General features: G+C 46.0%; 2 protein-coding genes across 4 annotated transcripts in view; one reads left to right on the top strand and one right to left on the bottom strand.

Moving 5' to 3' along the window:
- The window catches only part of man2a1 (mannosidase, alpha, class 2A, member 1), a 31,726-nt gene extending 15,293 nt beyond the window's left edge, over positions 1-16,433 (bottom strand). The window contains exons 1-16 of one of the 3 annotated variants that reach the window (XM_055225634.1): positions 16,282-16,433; positions 14,859-14,974; positions 12,894-13,160; positions 12,520-12,664; positions 12,351-12,438; positions 11,699-11,782; positions 11,468-11,595; positions 10,870-11,043; positions 10,603-10,703; positions 10,036-10,124; positions 9,251-9,428; positions 8,966-9,028; positions 8,652-8,779; positions 5,895-6,077; positions 1,324-1,432; positions 894-961 (exon numbers count right to left, since the gene is read on the bottom strand). In XM_055225634.1, coding sequence (XP_055081609.1) covers positions 894-961; positions 1,324-1,432; positions 5,895-6,077; positions 8,652-8,779; positions 8,966-9,028; positions 9,251-9,428; positions 10,036-10,124; positions 10,603-10,703; positions 10,870-11,043; positions 11,468-11,595; positions 11,699-11,782; positions 12,351-12,438; positions 12,520-12,664; positions 12,894-13,160; positions 14,859-14,972 — 1,919 coding nt within the window. In that variant the 5' untranslated portion in view covers positions 14,973-14,974; positions 16,282-16,433. Of the gene's footprint in view, positions 1-893; positions 962-1,323; positions 1,433-5,894; positions 6,078-8,651; positions 8,780-8,965; positions 9,029-9,250; positions 9,429-10,035; positions 10,125-10,602; positions 10,704-10,869; positions 11,044-11,467; positions 11,596-11,698; positions 11,783-12,350; positions 12,439-12,519; positions 12,665-12,893; positions 13,161-14,858; positions 14,998-16,281 lie in introns of those variants that run through there. The other 2 variants (XM_033976203.2, XM_055225635.1) reach the window with 2 other exon arrangements.
- Positions 16,434-16,512: 79 nt separating this feature from the next.
- On the top strand, positions 16,513-20,103 carry LOC129456689 (band 4.1-like protein 4). The gene is made up of 4 exons (XM_055225596.1): positions 16,513-16,638; positions 17,506-17,606; positions 18,417-18,521; positions 20,017-20,103. Exons 1-4 carry the CDS (start codon positions 16,581-16,583, stop codon positions 20,101-20,103), a joined length of 351 nt encoding a protein of 116 aa, XP_055081571.1. The 5' UTR covers positions 16,513-16,580.
- The last annotated feature ends 592 nt before the right edge of the window (positions 20,104-20,695 follow it).

Below are 20,695 nucleotides of genomic sequence, written 5' to 3'. Positions count from 1 at the left end.
AGACCAGGAGCAGACCAGAACCAGACCTGGACCAGACCAGGGCCAGAACAGAACCAGACCAGAACCAGACCAGGAGCAGACCAGAACCAGACCTGGACCAGACCAGGGCCAGAACAGAACCAGAACCAGACCAGGCCCAGACCAGAACCAGACCAGAACCAGACCAGGACCAGTGTGACCGGTGGACTTCTGCGTTGTGTTGTAAGGGTTAGGGTTAGGGTTAGGGTTACTTTTGAACCTTTAATCTCTTCCCAGTACGGGTTTGCAAAGGGTAACAACAACATACCTGTTCAATAAAAAGTATAAAACTTTATGAACACGTGCCGCTACACATTGGTCCAGCCCACACTATACAACAAAAGACAATAGAGAATATCAACATCTTCCCGCACTTGCTCACATTAACAAACAAAAACAACGAAACGACACAGGAGATCAATATTAACTTAAATACAAATAAAATATAACCACAGATGTATACAAAGATAAAGACAATTAAAAGAGGACACTTGGGATTACAATGAATGACTGACCTCTTCCCAATACGGGTTTGCAAAGGGAAGAGGCGGGAGTCAAACCCCAAATTTATACCAGGAGCAAGGCGAGGGACACACAAAGAAGAAAGAAAAACAAAGAAGAAGCGGCTGGAGGACCAAGGCTGCACATAAAATCAAAACACCAGGTATGGACAAAACTGTGACAAACAAAAGCAGTATTTTGTGTAATTATACATTAATTATACATATATATGAACCGGTTACACCAGACCAGGACCAGACCAGGAGCAGACCAGGACCAGACCTGGACCAGACCAGAACCAGACCAGAACCGGACAAGATCAGGACCAGGCCAGGACCTGAGAAGATCTGTGTGTGCAGTAGGGGGCACTGTACCTGGGCGTGTCACTGACTTTGATGGTGGTTTTCTGAGGCAGAGCATCGTGAGCTGCAATGACCTCATCCTGAAAACAAACAATAATAACAATAATAATGATAATAAATAATATAAAACACAGGGTTTATTTCGCTCTTTTTTTCTTCATAAACAGTAATCAACCTGAGGAGGACGACGCTCTGGGTCATATGTCGCATTGAACACGTCACTTTTTATTGATTTGAAAAGCTGCAGTGAGTCCAGCAGTTCCAGAGGGCGGAGCTGGCGTGGGCTCGGCCCTCAGGACTAAACCAGTACTAAATCGGACCAAAACCTGGACTAAACCAGGACTAACCCAGGACTAACCCATCTGAATATGAATGGATGTTTTTTACCTTATTTCTAAATGTTTATCTGCAGTGGAAAGAGACACAGCCAATCGGAGCTCACCGTCTGCAGGAGGGGCTGTGATGGGTTGAACTGGCTTTTGTCAGACAGAAGCAGGAAGTGGGCGGAGCTCTGGATCACCTGTCGCAGGTTCAGGATGGAGCTCAAGAGTCTAAACAACAAACACACTTTGTACGATGATGTAAAAATGAATAAAACCCTAACTCAAAACAGCAGAGCTAACAGATAAAAGCTAACAGCAAACGGATAAAAGCTAACAGCTAACAGCGAACGGGCCAACAGCTAACAGCTAATGGATTAAAGCTAACAGATAACAGCTAACATCTAATGGATAAAATCTAACAGTTAATGGATGAAAGCAAACATATAACAGCTAACAGCCAATGGATAAATGCTAACAGATAACAGCTAACTGATAAAAGCTAACAGCTAACAGAAAACAGTTAACAGCTAACATCTTATGGAAAAAAGCAAACATATAACAGCTAACAGCCAATGGATAAAAGCAAACTGCAATGACTGCAATGTTCCTACAAGAAAGTCCGCTTTCTCTCAATCTGCCTTCTCTTTTAAAGCCATCAAGGAATGGAACGGGCTTCCAGAAAATCTTAAGAACATAGCAGATTATCACAGCTTTTCAGGGGCTGTCAAAAACTGGCTTCTTGACCATCAGTCCTGCTCACACTAACTATACCAGACGGGTATTCGGCCATCAGATGTTACCCTCGTGGGTACCATCTGATGGCCACTAGATTACCAGATCATGAGTGTTATTATACTGTCTTAGTGTCATATTACTGTCTTGTTTACATTTATAATACCAATAAGGTACAGAGCTATCAGATGCTACCCTCGTGGGTATCATCTGATAGCGACTACACCGTATTTATTCTGATATCTGTTGCATATGTCTTGCACTTTAATAACTTGTAATTTGCACTATGTATTGAAAATTTTGCACAACTGTACATTGTTTTTTGTATTGCACTTTTTATATGTGAATTGTTTTTTAATGTTCGTGACACCCAGGACTACAGAGCTACAGCTAAATCTGGTGCAGCCATCTTTTTAATGTATCTGCACATTGTCCTTCAAATAAAATAAATAAAATAAAATAAACAAACAGATAATGGATAAAAGCTAACAGCTAATGGATAAAAGCTAACAGATAACAGCTAACGGATAAAACTCTGGACTCATGTTTGAGATTGATCCAACCAAACTCTTGAATATAAAGTGAATATAAAGTGTTTTACTGATAAATACTCAAAAACTGTGTTTAATCTGTTCATAAAGGTCAGAAAACAGACACAGAACACGGGACAAACACGGTTAAAACAGTCACAATTGAAACCAGAAGTTTACATACACTATATAAAAAGACACATTTGCTTTTTTTCTCTATGTCTGACATAAAATCAGACTTTTCCTGTTTTAGGTCAGTTAGGATTAACAAGACTTTCTTCAGAGTCTTAAGTTTACATACATTTCATTAGTATTTGGTTTCATTCCCTTTAAACTGTAAGACTTGGGTGAAATATTTTGTCTCATTCGTCCAGACAGAACTGGGATAACTGAGACAAGTTTGTGTCCGTCTCACTCACACAGGCCTTTTCAGGTCGGATCATACATTTTCATTTTACATTTTCACTGAGATCGGGGCATTGACTTTGTTATCCTTAAGCCTCTTTGTTATCCTTAAGCCTCTTTGTCACCTGTTTGGCCGTATGCTTCAGGTCATTGTCCATTTGAAGACACATTTGTTGCTTTAACTTCCTGCTGATGTGTTGAGATGTTGCTTCAGTTTTTCCACATAATGTTCTTTCCTCCTGATGCATCTGTTTTGTGAAGTGCACCAGTCCCTCCTGCAGCAAAACAACCCCACGACATGATGCAGTCACCCCCGTGTTTCACAGTTAGAATGGTTTTCTCAGGCTTCCCCCTTTTTCCTCCATACGTAACAATGCTCTGGCCAAACAGTTCAAGTTTGGACCAAAGGACATGTCTCCAAAAATGAAGCTCTTTGTCCCTGTGCATTTACAAACTGTACTGTGTTTTTTCTGTTTCTTTTGGAGTCATGTCTTCTTCCTGCAGAGTGTCCTTTTTTCTGTTTCTTTTGGAGTCATGTCTTCTTCCTGCAGAGTGTCCTTTTTTCTGTTTCTTTTGGAGTCATGTCTTCTTCCTGCAGAGTGTCCTTTTTTCTGTTTCTTTTGGAGTCATGTCTTCTTCCTGCAGAGTGTCCTTTTTTCTGTTTCTTTTGGAGTCATGTCTTCTTCCTGCAGAGTGTCCTTTTTTCTGTTTCTTTTGGAGTCATGTCTTCTTCCTGCAGAGTGTCCTTTTTTCTGTTTCTTTTGGAGTCATGTCTTCTTCCTGCAGAGTGTCCTTTTTTCTGTTTCTTTTGGAGTCATGTCTTCTTCCTGCAGAGTGTCCTTTTTTCTGTTTCTTTTGGAGTCATGTCTTCTTCCTGCAGAGTGTCCTTTTTTCTGTTTCTTTTGGAGTCATGTCTTCTTCCTGCAGATTGTCCTTTCAGTCCATGTCCTCAGTCCTCGTTTCACTGTGGATAATGACACACTCTTACAGCTTCAGCAGCTTCTTCACCAGGTCTTTTTCTTTTTTTCTTGTGTTGATCATTTCCGACCAAAGCTCGTTCGTCTCTGGGACACGTGTCCTTCCTGAGCGGTGTGACGCTGGACAGTCCCATGGTCTTTATACTTGTGTTTAATTGAACAGATGAACGTGGCTCCTTCAGGCGGAAACTGCACCGAGGATGAACCAGACTTGAGCAGGTCCACAGTTCACTTCATGATATTATTTATTTTGATCATGGGGTTCATGATGTTACACAAAGAAGCAGAGTGTTTCAGGAGTGTTTCAGGTGAGCTTCAGACACATCCACAGGTGTGTCTCTAATTAACTCAAATGTGTCAATAAACCAATCAGAAGCTTCCAAAGACATGACATCATCATCTGGGTTTTCCCAAATTGTTTAAATGAATAGTGTCATGATGCCTGCATTGTCTGTCTCCCTGTGTGCTTTCCCCCTCCCCTACCTGTCTGAATCCGGAGCTGGGCGGAGTTCCTACTCCTCCCGTGCGCACCTGGAGAGCATTAGCACAATCATCACCACCTGCTGTTGAGTATATGAGGGCTCGGCAGATGACACTCGGAGCCAGATCGTCCGCGTGTAAACGTGAATGTTCCAGCTCAAATTTGTATCCCATTACCTGCCTACTCGTGTCTTACTGGATTTTGCTGTTTCCCAGATTCCTGCTTCCTCGCTCGCTCCTGCTCCTGACCCTGCGCTCCAGCTCCGGTACAGTCCACCCCTCGTCTTCGTCTGGTCCTGGTGTTCCCCGTTTCCGCTCAACACTCCGCACGCCTGGTTCGCCTCCCGTGTGTTTAATGAATATTGACTCTTATTATTTCACAAACTGTTAATAAACACTGTAAAATTGCCCCGAGTCTGCATTCCTTGGTCCGCTCCTGTACCTGCCGTTATGACAAATAGTTATCTTACTGTATATACATTTCTGACTGAAAGTCATGATAAAAAGTCTAAAGACTTAGCAGATAGAAATAATATTGTTAATTCTAACCTAAAACAGGAAAAGTTTAGTCTGATTTTATGTCAGACAGTGAGAAAAAAAAAAGCAAACGTGTTTTTTTATATAGTGTATGTGAACTTCTGGTTTCACCTGTACACATGTGACCGCAGAACACGGGACAAACATGTTTAAAACTGTTACACACGTGTACACTTGTTTTTGGTCACTATGAGGGCCCTCTGGTGGTTGTCAAACAGAACATGATTTAAGTACAGATGTGTTTGTGTTTCAGTAAATGCAGCAACTGTTTGGAAATGTTTGAAAATGAGGCACTCTGTGTTAGCACAGTTAGCATCACAGTATAAATACAGGAATTAATACAAACTCTAACGCTAAGGCTAATGTCAATGCTAATTCGAAGGCTAATGTTAAAGCTAAGGTGAATGAAAAAACTTAGGTTAATGCTAAAGATAAGGCTAAAGTTACTGTCAAATCTGATGACATAATCTGATTATTGCTATTTCTAAAAATAAATAAAAAAACACTAAGGATAATGCTAATGTTAAAGCTAAGGCAAATGTTAAGGCTACTGCTAATGGTAATGTTAGGGCTTATGCTAATGGAAACGTTAAGGCTCATGCTAATGCTAATGTTAGATGTAAACAGTGCTAGCACTGACGTCATACCTGAGGCGTCTGTGGGTGGCTCCTTTAGAAGCATGAAACACATTTAAACAGAAATTTTTCAGTCTGAACCACTTAAGTATTAAATACTACTATTACTCTATTACTTACTGCAGTACTACCATAACTGTAGTACTTTACTGCAGTATTACTTTTACTGTAGTACTTTACTGCAGTACTATTACTATAGTATTTTTGCACTACTAGTACTATAGTAGTAGTATTGTACTACTGCTATGCAGTGCAGTGGTAGTAGTGGTAATAGTAGCAGTAGTAGTACTCATATTTGTAGTACTAGTAGAACTAGTATTGGTAGTTAACTGTAATTGTAGAAGTAGTAGCAGTTGTTGTAAAAGTAGTAGTAGCAGTAGCACTAGTAAAGTACCTGTTTCCATAGTCTTGCACCACTGCGTCTCGAGCAGTCCCCGTCACGGCGTCGTGATGCTGGAAAAGGGCTAAGTTCCGCCTCCCTGAGGTCAGGTGACTGAACAGCTCCTTCCCCGGAAACATGGTACTTTGGAGATGCCTTGACTCCGTGAGAGCCAGTGAGAAGAGGATCTCAGCTCCTCTGAGAAAAACAAAACCAGTCCAGAGATACTGTCCAGAAAACTCTCTAGAAATGTCAAACTGTTTAAATGTGTAGTGTCAAACAGACATATGCACCATGTCATTATATATATATATATATATATATATATATATATATATATATATATATATATATATATTATATATATATATATATATATATATATATATATATACACATACATACATACATACATACATACATACATACATAAAATCTCATCCTGCTCGGGTCCTCTACCAGAGGCCCCAGAGCTTGAGGGTTCTACAGTATCTTTGCTGTTGCTGCTCTTTTCTGGACTGAGATGTCTGATGTTTTTCCTGGAATCTACTGGAGCCACTCCACCATTTTGGGGGGCACCACTGATGCCTTCACCTTCCAGGCCTTCTCCAGCTCTTCTTTGAGCCCCTGGTATTTCTCTGGTTTCTCATGTTCCTTTTCCTGATGTTCACTTGGTACTGCAATGTCCATCACAACAGCATTACTCTGTTGTTTATCCACCACCACAGCCTGTATCTGGAAGTCCTATAGAATCTTGGTTCCTAGAGGTGTTTCCCACCTTGATCTTGAGGTCTCCAGTCCGTACTCTGCACAGATGTCTCACTCTGGCTCCACTTGATTATGTCGCTCCATGTTTGCTTTCCCTGTAGCATCTTACACCCTGTGCTGGATTGTCTCAGGGACCTCTTTGCACCTTGGGTCTTGCGACTGTTCGGTTCAGTCGACCAGGAGCTGGGGTTTGGCTCCCCTGGTGTCTTTGCCGATGCCATTCTTGCTGTGCTCATGTACTGATCCATGTGCCCACTTAGTTGCGATAACCTTAATCCGATAGTTGAATGGAACTGTAGCCTTTGAGGGATCCTTCTTCTCCTCCAGGCATTATCACGGCTAAGATAAGTGGGCACATGGATCAATACATGACCACAGCACAGAAGGACATCGGCAAAGCCACCAGGGGAGCCAAACACCAGCTCCTGGTCAACTGAACAGTCACCCGAGACTGCAGAACCCGTGAGACCAACCTGTGCACTGCCTGGATTGATACAAGAAAGTCTACGACTCAATGCCACACACCTGGATCACTGAATGGAGCTGTACAACATCCACAGGACTCTAAGAGCCTTCAGCTCCAGGAGGTTGTGGAAAACCACCCTTGAGGCCAATGGTCATTTGCACAAGTGACCATCAAATGTGGCATATACCAAGGAGACGCACTGTCCTCACTGCTGTTCTGCAGAGTCTGAACCTCCTCAGCCAAATCATCAACAAGACAGAATATGGACACGACTCAGGAACAGGACGACCATCAGTCACCTCCTCTACATGGACGACATCAAACTGTACGCTAAGAATGAGACATCGACTCACTGATCCACACCACCAGGATCTACACCACCAGGATCTACACCACCAGGATCTACACCACCAGGATCTAGTGCAAGTGCAGCCGGATGGTGACAAGGGGGGGAAGGTTGTTCACACAGAAGGGGTCTCCCTCCCAGAAGGAACAATAACAGACACTGAGGACAGTTACAAGGACCTTTGTGTCCCACAAGCAAATGGCAAGCAGAAACCAGCCACGGCCAAATACCTCAGACGAGTAAGACAAGTCCTAAGGAGTCAGCTCAATGGAACAAGACCCAGGCCATAAACAGCTACGCCCTGTCAGTAATCAGATACCAGCAGGAATCATCAGCCAAAGGAGGAGATACAGACCAGCACCGTGAGACTGTATGAGAGTCGTAAAGAAGGAGGCCGAGGACTAGTGAGTGTGAGAGCCACTGTCCATAAGTACATCAAGAACAAGGCCCTAGCAGATGATGAGCTCAGTGTCTCAGACAGTCAAGCGCACCATTGTGGTGGCTGATAAACAAAAGAGCAAAGCAGTTGTGGTGGACATCGCAGAACATCAGGAAAAAGGAACATGAGAAACTAGAGAAATACCAGTGGCTCAAACAAGAGCTGGAGAAGGTCTGGAAGGTGAAGGCCTCAGTGGTGCCTTGGGGTAGTGACCCCCAAACTGGAGGAATGGCTGCAGCAGATCCCAAGAAAATCATCAGACATCTCAGTCCAGATATCCCGAGGACCTGAGCATGGAAAACGAGGATGAGACCACCCACGGAGAGTGAGGATACGCTTTGACCCTGCCCCACACATGTGGTATCTGATCATTTCTGCATTCTTTCTCTTCATTTGTATGTGTGTGCGGCGGCCTGGCTATGAGCGTCACAATTCAATTCAATTCAATTCATTTATTTTTGTAACGCCCAAAATCACAGCAACAGTTGTCTGAAGGGCGTTCATGTTTTGGTTGATGGGGGAAACCGGAGTACCCGGAGGAAACCCATCCAGACACGAGGAGAAACATGAAAAACTCCACACAGAAAGGCCTGGGCGACCCGGGGATCAAACCAAACCCTCTTGCTGTGAGGCATGAGTGTTGCCACTCAGCCACCGTGCTGCCTACACACAAAAACAACAATAGACACAAACGTACAGATGCAGCGGGTGATCACAGCAGAGCCAATCGTGACAACACCTGTAGTACAGTACCTGAGCGTGGCCTCCAGAGTGCGGTCCAGTCTCTTGTAGAAGGGTCTGGAGGTGTAGTATCCGCTCCAATAATGATCGTCTCTGTCGGCGTATGTGAAGAAGTCTCCACCCACAGCTGGAAGATGCTCCTGCACAAGACGTATGCCTCATCTACAGTCCTAAGATGTGTGGGTATGTGTGCATGTGTGTGTAATGTGTGTGTCCGTGTGTGCATTTATATATATATATATATATATATATATATATATATATATATATATATATATATATATGTACGTGTGTGTAAAATCCTGTGTCTTTGTTTGAGCACAGACCTGAGACGAGTCCAGATGCCGGTGCAGGGCCTTGAAGTAGTCCGCCAGAGTCCCGAACTGGGCCTAGACGATGACTACAGTTAGATCAGAACTAAATCCGGACTAAACCTGCAATAGACTGAACTCAGACTAAACCCAGTCTAAACGTAAACTGAACCGGGGTCTAAACCCGGTCTAAACCCAGTCTAAACCCGGACAAAACCAAGACTAAACCCGGTCTAAACCCAGACTAAACCCAGTCTAAACCTGGAGTAAACCTGGACTAAACCAGGACTAAACTCTGACCTTGACGTGCAGCTCGGGGCTCTGGTTCATGTAGTCAAACAGACGTTGGTAGTTACTGAACTGGTTTTGCCACTCGCTTTTGTCCACGAAGCGAAAGTCATCTCCCAGAGGAACCAACAGAACCGGAGTCCGAAACAGTCTGGACTTCTGCCGGTACTGGTCCAGGAGCAGCAGGGCCCTGGGTCAAAGAGCAGGTGTCAGGGAGTGAAAGGGTCAGAGGTCACAGGTCAGAGGGTTATAGACGTCATTCCTCTGTTTCAGTCAGACCCATGTCCTGTAAATATCTCTGTACATAGCTAATGCGCTAGCCGCCGCATTCCAAATAGTGAAGCATGGGCGCGATTTCAGACTCATTCTGGTCTTAAATGTTCGTATTAACCCTCTACATGATCCTGGGGTTTTTATTTCACTATTGTGTCTGTAAATCAAGATATGAACATTAACAACAGACAAATCAGGCACATGGAGCAAAAATCTGGGGGGTATTGGCTGTTCTAGAGGCTAGGGCCCCCTCCTGGTCCCGCCCCTGTGTTTCTCATCTGTTTAGTCCGGTTCATCTTCTCAGTGTTTAATCCAGGTCCATGAATAGTTTTTAACAAAAAAAACTGGTTCAAAGAATAAAAGTCATTGCAGAAGATGGCGTTGCCCCGGTGATCAGGGTGTGCAGGACGAGCTCTGACTCAAATGAGGGAATCACAAGAGGGTTGGAACAAGGTCCGGTGAGGGATCAGGGACGGGTTTGGGGTCAGGGGTCATAGGTTCATAGGGTCAGGGGTCAGACTCACCTCTCTTTGACGTTCTCAGGGCTGATCGGCTGAGGAGCAATTCTCCAGGGACAGAACACTCTACCTCCAGGTAAACGATGGAAATCAAACTGCAGAGAAACATGGAGGAGTTAGTCCTGGTTTAGTCCTGGTTCAGTCCTGGTTTGGTCCTGGTTTAGTCCTAGTTTAGTCCTGGTTTAGTCCTGTTTTAGTCCTGGTTTAGACCTGTTTCAGTCCTGGTTTAGTCCTAGTTTAGTCCTAGTTTAGTCCTGGTTTAGTCCTGGTTTAGTCCTGGTTTAGTCCTGGTTTAGTCCTGGTTTAGTCCTGGTTTAGTCCCGTTTCAGTCCTGTTTCAGTCCTGTTTCAATCCTGTGTCAGTCCTGTTTCAGTCCGGGTTTTGTCCTGGTTTAGTCCTGGCTCAGTTTCTGGTTAAGATCGAGTTTAGTTCTGGGTTTAGTTCCGAGTTTAGTTCCGAGTTTAGTTCTGGGTTTAGTTCCGAGTTTAGTTCTGGGTTTAGTTCCGGGTTTAGTTCCGGGTTTAGTTCCGGGTTTAGTTCCGGGTTTAGTTCCGGGTTTAGTTCCGGGTTTACCTGGCAGCAGACTGCAGGGTTGGGGCCGCAGGTGTGAGGGACGTCGTAGCTGTAGAACGGCATCATGTGACAGGTGATGTCATCAGTGATGGGGGCGTGGTCTGGAGGAAAAGATTAGTATTAGCACAACACAAAAGAACGAATACACCCCCTCAGTCCACTTTATACAGACTATGGTCTCACTGACTGTAGTCCTGGTTTCGATCTGGTCTAGTCCTGGTCTAGTCCTGGTTTCGATCTGGTCTAGTCCTGGTCTAGTCGTCTTACCCCAGGGCTGTCTCCAGTTGAACTCCAGGAGGTGCTGTTGTGCGAAATGTTTCTTGACGCTGTAGTGAACTCTCTGGATAACCTGATTCTTTAGCCCCGCCCCCTTCAGCAGGTACGACATCGAGGGGGAGTGGCCAAACGGGTCAATGGCCCAACCATTGGCCGGCTTCACACCTGGAAACAAAAGCCGCCAAAACCAGTTTAGATCCACACGAAGACCCCATGCAAAACCTTCACCTGTAAAGTGAAGCAGTTGCTAAAACTAAATCAAGCTTGTGAACACTGAAGTAATTTAATTGTGTATTTTTTAATGCTGTAATAATGTGTTGCATGTCTGTCAATACTTTTGTCTGTTTTGATGTGAGGGACCAGGCCTGTAAATTAGCCTTTGGCTAGATGACTTATGGACATGGCATCGGTTACTGTTTTAAAATGTGGCAATGCTCTCTGTTCTGTCCCTTTTAAATAGACATTCATTCATTCACAGACTCCTCTAAACCTGGTCTAGTCCTGGTCCCAGTCCAGTCCAGGTCCAGGCCCAGCCCAGTCCCGGTCCAGTCCTGGTCCAGTCCTGGTCCAGTCCTGGTCCCTGTCTTACCCAGGTTAGTCTGGACCCACTGGTGTCCCTCGATGAGTTGGTCGAGCAGAGCGTAGTAGTGAGAGTTTGCTTCGTCGGCCATGACCCAGCCCCCGGTCACCAGCTCCAGACGCTGCTCCATCAGCAGCCTGAAGGGGGCGCCACAGGGTAAGAAGGAGGGCAGGGGAGGTGGGGCAGAGGCAGAGGGGCAAAGGGGTGAGTAAGAGGGGCAGGGTAGGGGGCGTGTCTTACTTTTTGACCGTTGCCCTTTTCTGGGCGTCGATGTCGTTCCACCATTTTGAGAAATAACTGACTTCAGCCCAGATCATGGTCCTCCTGAAACAGAACAAATAAAAGTACTATGAATACTACTACAAATACTACTATGAATACTACTGTGAATATTAGCACTTCTTAAATATTATGAATACTTGTGTGAGTACTTGTGTGAGTACTTGTGTGAGTATTTGTGTGAGTACTTGTGTGAGTACTTGTGTGAGTACTTGTGTGAGTACTTGTGTGAGTACTTGTGTGAGTACTTGTGTGAGTACCTGTGTGAGTACTTGTGTGAGTACTTGTGTGAGTACCTGTGTGAGTACCTGTGTGAGTACCTGTGTGAGTACTTGTGTGAGTACCTGTGTGAGTACCTGTGTGAGTACTTCTGTGAGTACCTGTGTGAGTACTTGTGTGAGTACCTGTGTGAGTACTTGTGTGAGTACTTGTGTGAGTACCTATGTGAGTACCTGTGTGAGTACCTGTGTGAGTACTTGTGTGAGTACCTGTGTGAGTACCTGTGTGAGTACTTGTGTGAGTACCTGTGTGAGTACCAGTGTGAGTACCTGTGTGAGTAGTTGTGTGAGTACCTGTGTGAGTACCAGTGTGAGTACATGTGTGAGTACCTCACCTCGGGTCCTCGGTCAGCGCTTGGACCATGTTGTCCAGAATGTGCCTGGTCTGGTCGTGATAATACAGATCGAACGTCTTCCGCCAACCTGAAAGAGAACGGGTACGGGCTAACCACTCTGCCACTGGAGTCTAACCCACAACCTCGCTGTGAGAGGGAGCAGACAGACCTGGGTCGTTGTGTGAGTGCGGCACCAGAAACACCTGCAGCGATTGGTTGTTCCACTCGTCGCCACGGTAATGGATGGGAAAGCCTTGTTTCCAGGCGCCGCCATCGGGATTATCGAAGGGCAACAGGTCGTACACGTCCAGCATCTGAGAAGACACACGGGGAGGGCATCTGACACACGGAGAGGGCATCTGACACACGGGGAGGGCATCTGACACACAGGGAGGGCATCTGACACACAGGGAGGGCATCTGACACACGAGGAGGGCATCTGACACACGGGGAGGGCATCTGACACACGAGGAGGGCATCTGACACACAGGGAGGGCATCTGACACACAGGAAGGGCATCTGACACACAGGTTGTTGACTCACCTGAACTTCAGCTCCGCCCCTCTGCTCTTCACCCATTGGACAGCCTGGCAGCGGCCCTTTGGCCCCACCTGTCTCTGCTCCGCCCATCTGTGCTCCGCTCACCTGTGTCCCGCCCCTCCGTACTCCGCCCCTCTGTGTCCCGCCCCTCCGTGCTCCGCCCCCTCTCTCCCATGATGCTTTGAGGGAGTGCTCGAGGTCAGACACCAGGAGGTTGTTGGTTCTGAGCATCTGTTCCAGATGTTCCATCCTGAGCTGCAGCAGCTGGAGCTGAAACACAAACACACAAACATACAAACACAGAGACGCACAAACACACAACCACAGAGACACAGAGACACACAAACACACAACCACAGAGACACACAACCACAGAGACACACAAACACACAACCACAGAGACACACAAACACACAACCACAGAGACACACAAACACACAACCACAGAGACACACAACCACAGAGACACACAAACACACAACCACAGAGACACACAAACACACAACCACAGAGACACACAAACACACAACCACAGAGACACACAACCAGAGACACAGAGACACACAAACACACAACCACAGACACAGAGACACACAACCACAGAGATACACAAACACACAACCACAGAGACACACAAACACACACAGCATAAAAAAGATAATAAAGATTTATTCATGTTACATAAAAGGATGTGACTTGAATAATACAGAGGACTGTCATGTAACACTTAGACCAGGACTAAACCAGGTCTAAACCAGGTCTAAACCAGGTCTAAACCAGGACTAAACCAGGACTAAACCAGGTCTAAACCAGGTCTAAACCAGGTCTAAACCAGGACTAAACCAGGACTAAACCAGGTCTAAACCAGGACTAAACCAGGTCTAAACCAGGTCTAAACCAGGTCTAAACCAGGTCTAAACCAGGACTAAACCAGGTCTAAACCAGGACTAAACCAGGTCTAAACCAGGACTAAACCAGGTCTAAACCAGGTCTAAACCAGGTCTAAACCTGGTCTAAACCAGGTCTAAACCAGGTCTAAACCAGGTCTAAACCAGGTCTAAACCTGGTCTAAACCAGGTCTAAACCAGGTCTAAACCAGGTCTAAACCAGGACTAAACCAGGTCTAAACCAGGACTAAACCAGGTCTAAACCAGGTCTAAACCAGGTCTAAACCAGGACTAAACCAGGACTAAACCAGGACTAAACCAGGTCTAAACCAGGACTAAACCAGGTCTAAACCAGGTCTAAACCAGGTCTAAACCAGGACTAAACCAGGTCTAAACCAGGACTAAACCAGGTCTAAACCAGGTCTAAACCAGGACTAAACCAGGTCTAAACCAGGTCTAAACCAGGTCTAAACCTGGTCTAAACCAGGTCTAAACCAGGTCTAAACCAGGTCTAAACCTGGTCTAAACCAGGTCTAAACCAGGTCTAAACCAGGTCTAAACCAGGACTAAACCAGGTCTAAACCAGGACTAAACCAGGTCTAAACCAGGTCTAAACCAGGTCTAAACCAGGACTAAACCAGGTCTAAACCAGGACTAAACCAGGACTAAACCAGGACTAAACCAGGTCTAAACCAGGACTAAACCAGGTCTAAACCAGGTCTAAACCAGGTCTAAACCAGGACTAAACCAGGTCTAAACCAGGACTAAACCAGGTCTAAACCAGGTCTAAACCAGGACTAAACCAGGTCTAAACCAGGTCTAAACCAGGTCTAAACCTGGTCTAAACCAGGTCTAAACCAGGTCTAAACCAGGTCTAAACCAGGTCTAAACCAGGACTAAACCAGGTCTAAACCAGGACTAAACCAGGTCTAAACCAGGTCTAAACCAGGTCTAAACCAGGTCTACATCAGTGGCTCTGACTAGAGGTTAATATTTCACGTTTGTGATTTGATCAAACTTTATGTGATCGATACAAAACTGATTTTTAGATTAAATTTTTGTGACGTGAGACGGTTCTGACCTGTGCAGACTCCTGCTCTCCGATTGGCTGCAGCTGCTCCAGTGACCTGTATATAATCACCACGGCGACACAAAAGACCACACCCACCAGGGGGAGCGTGCAGCCTCGCTTCATCACTGACAACAAAACACAAACATTATCACTACGGATGCCCTCCCATCCTCCCCATGTGTCAGATGCCCTCCCTGTGTGTCAGATGCCCTCCCTGTGTGTCAGATGCCCTCCCCGTGTGTCAGATGCTCTCCCCGTGTGTCAGATGCCCTCCCCGTGTGTCAGATGCCCTCCCCGTGTGTCAGATGCTCTCCCCGTGTGTCAGATGCCCTCCCCCTGCGTAAGATGCCCTCCCCCTGTGTCAGATGCCCTCCCCCTGTGTCAGATGCCCTCCCCGTGTGTAAGGACCTGCTGGAAACAGGAAACAGAGTCTGCTGTTTCTTTTCCGCTTGAGGTCAAAGTTAATTTAAAACGACATTTTGGTCAAACTCACGTTTATGACGACTTTCACTTAATATTAAATATATTTATAATATTAATAATATAAAACACAAAAGCAGCTAACAAACTCAAGCACAAAATAAATGAGTCAATAAGACCTGGACCCGGTCTGGACCTGGTCTGGTCCTGGTATAGTCCTGGTCTAGTCCTGGTTTGGTCTTGTTTGTCTGGTCTTTTTCCGGGTTTGACTTGGACCAGGTGGAGTTTCTGAGAAAAAACCTGTTCAACAGGAATCACACCGACAACCTCAAACCTGAAACTGCCCAGAAACCAGAGTCTGACGCTGCGTCCGACGCACTGAGACTTTGAACAAATCAAATCAAAACACTTCATTTGACCTCTGTCAAAAAGCCCGGATGTGAACGGATTTAAAGCAGATGCACGTGCGTCTAATGTAACTGTTATTATTATTATAATGACGTACTATGACGTCATGTGTGTGTCCATATTAAGTTTCCACAGAGCAGAGAGTTTATAAGTCTGTCGTGCGCTGTAATAAGGATTAAAAAACTCTTTGTTTTTTGTGACGTTTGGGCAGAGCGCGTGAGTTTATAGAGTAGAGCGCGCAGGTGTCCTCGTGCTCAGGTGTCCTCGTGCGCTGGTGTCCTGACTCGTGCGCAGGTGTCCTGACTCGTGCGCAGGTGTCCTGACTCGTGCGCAGACGTCCCTGACCCTTCCGCGTGCGTCTGGACAGGTAAAGTGTTTTTATGGCGTCACGTTGGAGAGACGCGGGACGTCGCGGAAACGCAGCGCGGCTCTGAAGCGGCTCTGAAGCGGCTCTGAAGCGGCTCTGAAGCGGCTCTGAAGCGGCTCCGGCGCGGCTCTTTCGCTTTGAGCCGCTTTGATTTCGTGCGTAAAGAAGCGTAATAAAGCCACCTGTGACTCACCTGTGACTCACCTGTGACTTACCTGTGGCTCACCTGTGGCTCACCTGTAACTTCTGCGTGCACAGCCCGTCCTGTGCGCTCCCGCTCCGCCGGCGCGCACTCGCAGATCACGTGCCTAAAGCTTTATTCTGCAGTATTCCGCGTTTCTTCGGAGTTCTTGTTTTTTCCGCGTCTTCGGGCACGCGCACAGACTTCTGCTGCACGATATGCCGCTCAGATGGCGCATGCGCACTTCCTCTGTTTACATCCGCTCTTTGCGCTGATTCAGACTTCCGCAGGTCACGAGCGCACGTCTCCTTCACAATAAGAGCACCGGAAGTGCACGAGACATGGGTGCGTCTCCATGGAAACGACACAACAAGATCAAAAAGGGATCAAAGAGAGGATCAAAGCACCGACAGGTGAGAATAAAAACAGCCCAGTCCTGGTTTGGTCCTGGTTTGGACCTGGTTTGGTCCTGGTTCGGTCCTGGTTTAGACTTGGTTTAGTCCTGGTTTAGTCCTGGTTTAGTCCTGGTTTGGTCCTGGTTCGGTCCTGGTTTAGACTTGGTTTAGTCCTGGTTTAGTCCTGGTTTAGTCCTGGTTTGGTCCTGGTTCGGTCCTGGTTTAGACTTGGTTTAGTCCTGGTTTAGTCCTGGTTTGGTCCTAGTTTAGTCCTGGTTTAGTCCTGGTTTAGTCCTGATTTAGTCCTGGTTGAGTCCTGGTTTAGTCCTGGTTTGGTCCTAGTTTAGTCCTGGTTTAGTCCTGATTTAGTCCTGGTTTAGTCCTGGTTTAGTCCTGGTTTAGTCCTGGTTTAGTCCAGGTTTAGACCTGGTTTGTGTCTCTGACCCATTCATGATATTTTTACTCTAACAACCATTTAGAGAAAAAAAATGACAAAAGAAATTGTGATTTACTCCTGTCTGCTCCTCTCTGCTCCTCTCTGCTCCTCTCTGCTCCTGTCTGCTCCTCTCTGCTCCTGTCTGCTCCTCTCTGCTCCTCTCTGCTCCTGTCTGCTCCTCTCTGCTCCTGTCTGCTCCTCTCTGCTCCTGTCTGCTCCTGTCTGCTCCTCTCTGCTCCTGTCTGCTCCTGTCTGCTCCTCTCTGCTCCTGTCTGCTCCTCTCTGCTCCTCTCTGCTCCTGTCTGCTCCTCTCTGCTCCTCTCTGCTCCTGTCTGCTCCTGTCTGCTCCTCTCTGCTCCTGTCTGCTCCTGTCTGCTCCTCTCTGCTCCTCTCTGCTCCTGTCTAAATTGTTGTATTAAAGTGTTTTGCATTCTCTGTTTTCTGCCTAGTGACCATGGCGTGTTTCCGTGGTAACAGGAAGGAGTTTTATGGAGAAGTCACCCTATTGGACGAGAGCCGTCTGAGCTTGAGCGCCGACAGCGGCCTGAAGGTGACGCTCTTTCTACTCCCAAAAATAAAATCCAAAAGACTTTTGTGTTCATGGCTTTAAATATTTATTTTGGTTTTCATGTCCGAACAGCGTTGTATTATAAGGCCTAGAGAGGACATGGGGTTCGTTGCCATGATGAATCTGGCGGCCATCTTGTGAGTGGAGCAAGAGCAAAGTTCTGATGTAAAATAGGAACAGAAAGTCCATCCAGAAAATGCATGTGTGTGTGTGTGTGTGTGTATGCAGGGGTGTGGGGGTGTGTGTGTGTTTGAGTGTTTTCATAATGTGTGTGTTTGGGTGTGTTTGAGTGTCCTCATATTGTGTGTGTGTTTGTGATTTAGAGTCCTCATAATGTGTGTGTGTTGGAGAGTGTGTGGGAGTGCGTGTTTCAGTGTCCTCAAAATGTGTGTGTTTGAGTGTCCTCATATTGTGTGTGTGTGTGTTAGTCCTCATAATGCAAGACTCCGGATCATGAAGATAAAAACACTGCTCTGTTGCTGCAGAACATTCATTTGGTAGAACATGGTCATTAAATAAAGTACAAATACAAAAAGCCTAATCATCGATGTCTTAAAGGGAACAGTCAAATGATGAGTACGAGGAGTATGAGGAACATTTTGTATGACTGGTTACCATGACGACCCTCTCCCGAGTTTCTTATTTATATCTCATTGGTTTGAACAGTTTGCGCTCATTCATGTGACTGTCTCTGGATTATTGTTACGTGCTACTGGAGATTTGCACTAGATGCCCGTTCACTTGTATGCTTGTTACAGGGGCGGAGTCTAACCTGCTCTGTTTCCACGGCAGCAATCATCGAGGGCGGGACAGCTGCTGCGACAGGTGTGTTCTCACCTGGGCCTGGACCAGAGCCAGTTCTTTGGACTCAAGATCTACGACAACCGACAGCAGATGGTACAAAACATCAATTCTGGCCTAGTCCAGCCTGGTTTAGACCTGGTTTAGTCCTGGTTTAGACCTGGTTTAGACCTGGTTTAGTCCTGGTTTAGACCTGGTTTAGACCTGGTTTAGTCCTGTTTAGACCTGGTTTAGTCCTGGTTTAGACCTGGTTTAGACCTGGTTTACACCTGGTTTAGTCCTGGTCTAGACCTGGTTTAGACCTGGTTTAGACCTGGTTTAGTCCTGGTCTAGACCTGTTTTAGACTTGGTTTAGTCCTGGTCTAGACCTGGTTTAGACCTGGTTTAGAGCTAGTTTAGTCCTGGTCTAGACCTGGTTTAGACCTGGTTTAGAGCTAGTTTAGTCCTGGTCTAGACCTGGTTTAGTCCTGGTCTAGACCCGGTTTAGACCTGGTTTAGTCCTGGTCTAAACCTGGTTTAGTCCTGGTTTAGTCCTGGTTTAGACCTGGTTTAGACCTGGTTTAGACCTGGTTTAGTCCTGGTCTAGACCTGGTTTAGACCTGGTTTAGTCCTGGTCTAGACCTGGTTTAGTCCTGGTTTAGTCCTGGTTTAGACCTGGTTTAGACCTGGTTTAGTCCTGGTCTAGACCTGGTTTAGACCTGGTTTAGTCCTGGTCTAGACCTGGTTTAGACTTGGTTTGGAGCTAGTTTAGTCCTGATTTAGTCCTGGTTTAGTCCTGGTTTAGACCTGGTTTAGTCCTGGTTTAGACCTGATTTAGTCCTGGTTTAGACCTGGTTTAGTCCTGGTCTAGACCTGGTTTAGACCTGGTTTAGTCCTGGTCTAGACCTGGTTTAGACCTGGTTTAGAGCTAGTTAAGACCTGGTTTACTCCTGGTCTAGACCTGGTTTAGTCCTGGTCTAGACCTGGTTTAGACCTGGTTTAGAGCTAGTTTACTCCTGATTTAGTCCTGGTTTAGTCCTGTTTAGACCTGGTTTAGTCCTGGTTTAGACCTGGTTTAGTCCTGGTCTAGACCTGGTTTAGACCTGGTTTGGAGCTAGTTTAGTCCTGATTTAGTCCTGGTTTAGTCCTGGTTTAGACCTGGTTTAGTCTTGGTTTAGACCTGATTTAGTCCTGGTTTAGACCTGGTTTAGTCCTGGTCTAGACCTGGTTTAGACCTGGTTTAGTCCTGGTCTAGACCTGGTTTAGACCTGGTTTAGAGCTAGTTTAGACCTGGTTTAGACCTGGATTAGTCCTGGTTTAGACCTGGTTTAGTCCTGGTCTAGTCCTGGTTTAGACCTGGTTTAGTCCTGGTCTAGTCCTGGTTTAGACCTGGTTTAGTCCTGGTCTAGACCTGGTTTAGAGCTAGTTTAGTCCTGATTTAGTCCTGGTTTAGTCCTGTTTAGACCTGGTTTAGTCCTGGTTTAGTCCTGGTGTAGACCTGGTTTAGACCTGGTTTAGTCCTGGCTTAGTCCTGGTCGAGACCTGGTCTAGTCCTGGTGTAGACCTGGTTTAGACCGGTTTTAGATCTGATTTAGTCCTGATTCTTTTCTAGGTCTGGTTGGACCCAGACAAGACTCTGTCACAGCATCCTGAGCTCTGTAAGTCTAACACATGGGGAGGGAGGGCATCTGACTCATAGGGAGGGCATCTGACTCTCTGTGTGTCCCAGATGGGCCTCCGTACTTGTTCTTTTTCGCTGTGAAGTTTTACACAGAGGAGCCGCACAAACTGCAGCCGAGCACCAGGTCAGTCTGAAGTACAAATACTACTAATGAAGTACAAGTACTGCTACTGTAGTACAAATACTACTACTGAAGTACAAGTACTACTACTGAAGTACAAGTGCTACTACTGAAGGACAAGTACTTTTGTGCAGTAGTATTGTGTAGTACTTGCAGAACTGTGTAGTACTTGTAGTAATATGTAGTACTTTGTACTTTTCAGGTTTCAGTTTTTTCTGCAGTTGCAGCAAGACATTGACTCAGGCCATATGCCCCTCCCCCCACACATCAGGCCTCGCCTACAGGCGCTACGGCTACAAGGTACTGTACTACAAATACTAAAAATACTGTTGTACTACAAGTACTATGAATACTGTGCAAACTGTGAATACTACAAGTACTACCACTATCACTACTGCTACACTATAAATAATGGAGATGGGTGGTTTTCTGACCCTGACACACCTGACCCTGACACACCAGACCCTGACACACCTGACCCTGACCCAC

The sequence above is a fragment of the Periophthalmus magnuspinnatus genome, chromosome 12 (assembly GCF_009829125.3).
Source record: "Periophthalmus magnuspinnatus isolate fPerMag1 chromosome 12, fPerMag1.2.pri, whole genome shotgun sequence".
Taxonomy (NCBI): domain Eukaryota; kingdom Metazoa; phylum Chordata; class Actinopteri; order Gobiiformes; family Gobiidae; genus Periophthalmus; species Periophthalmus magnuspinnatus.
The sequence above is the reverse complement of the archived record's forward strand: the minus strand, read 5'-3'. Positions and strand labels throughout refer to the sequence as shown.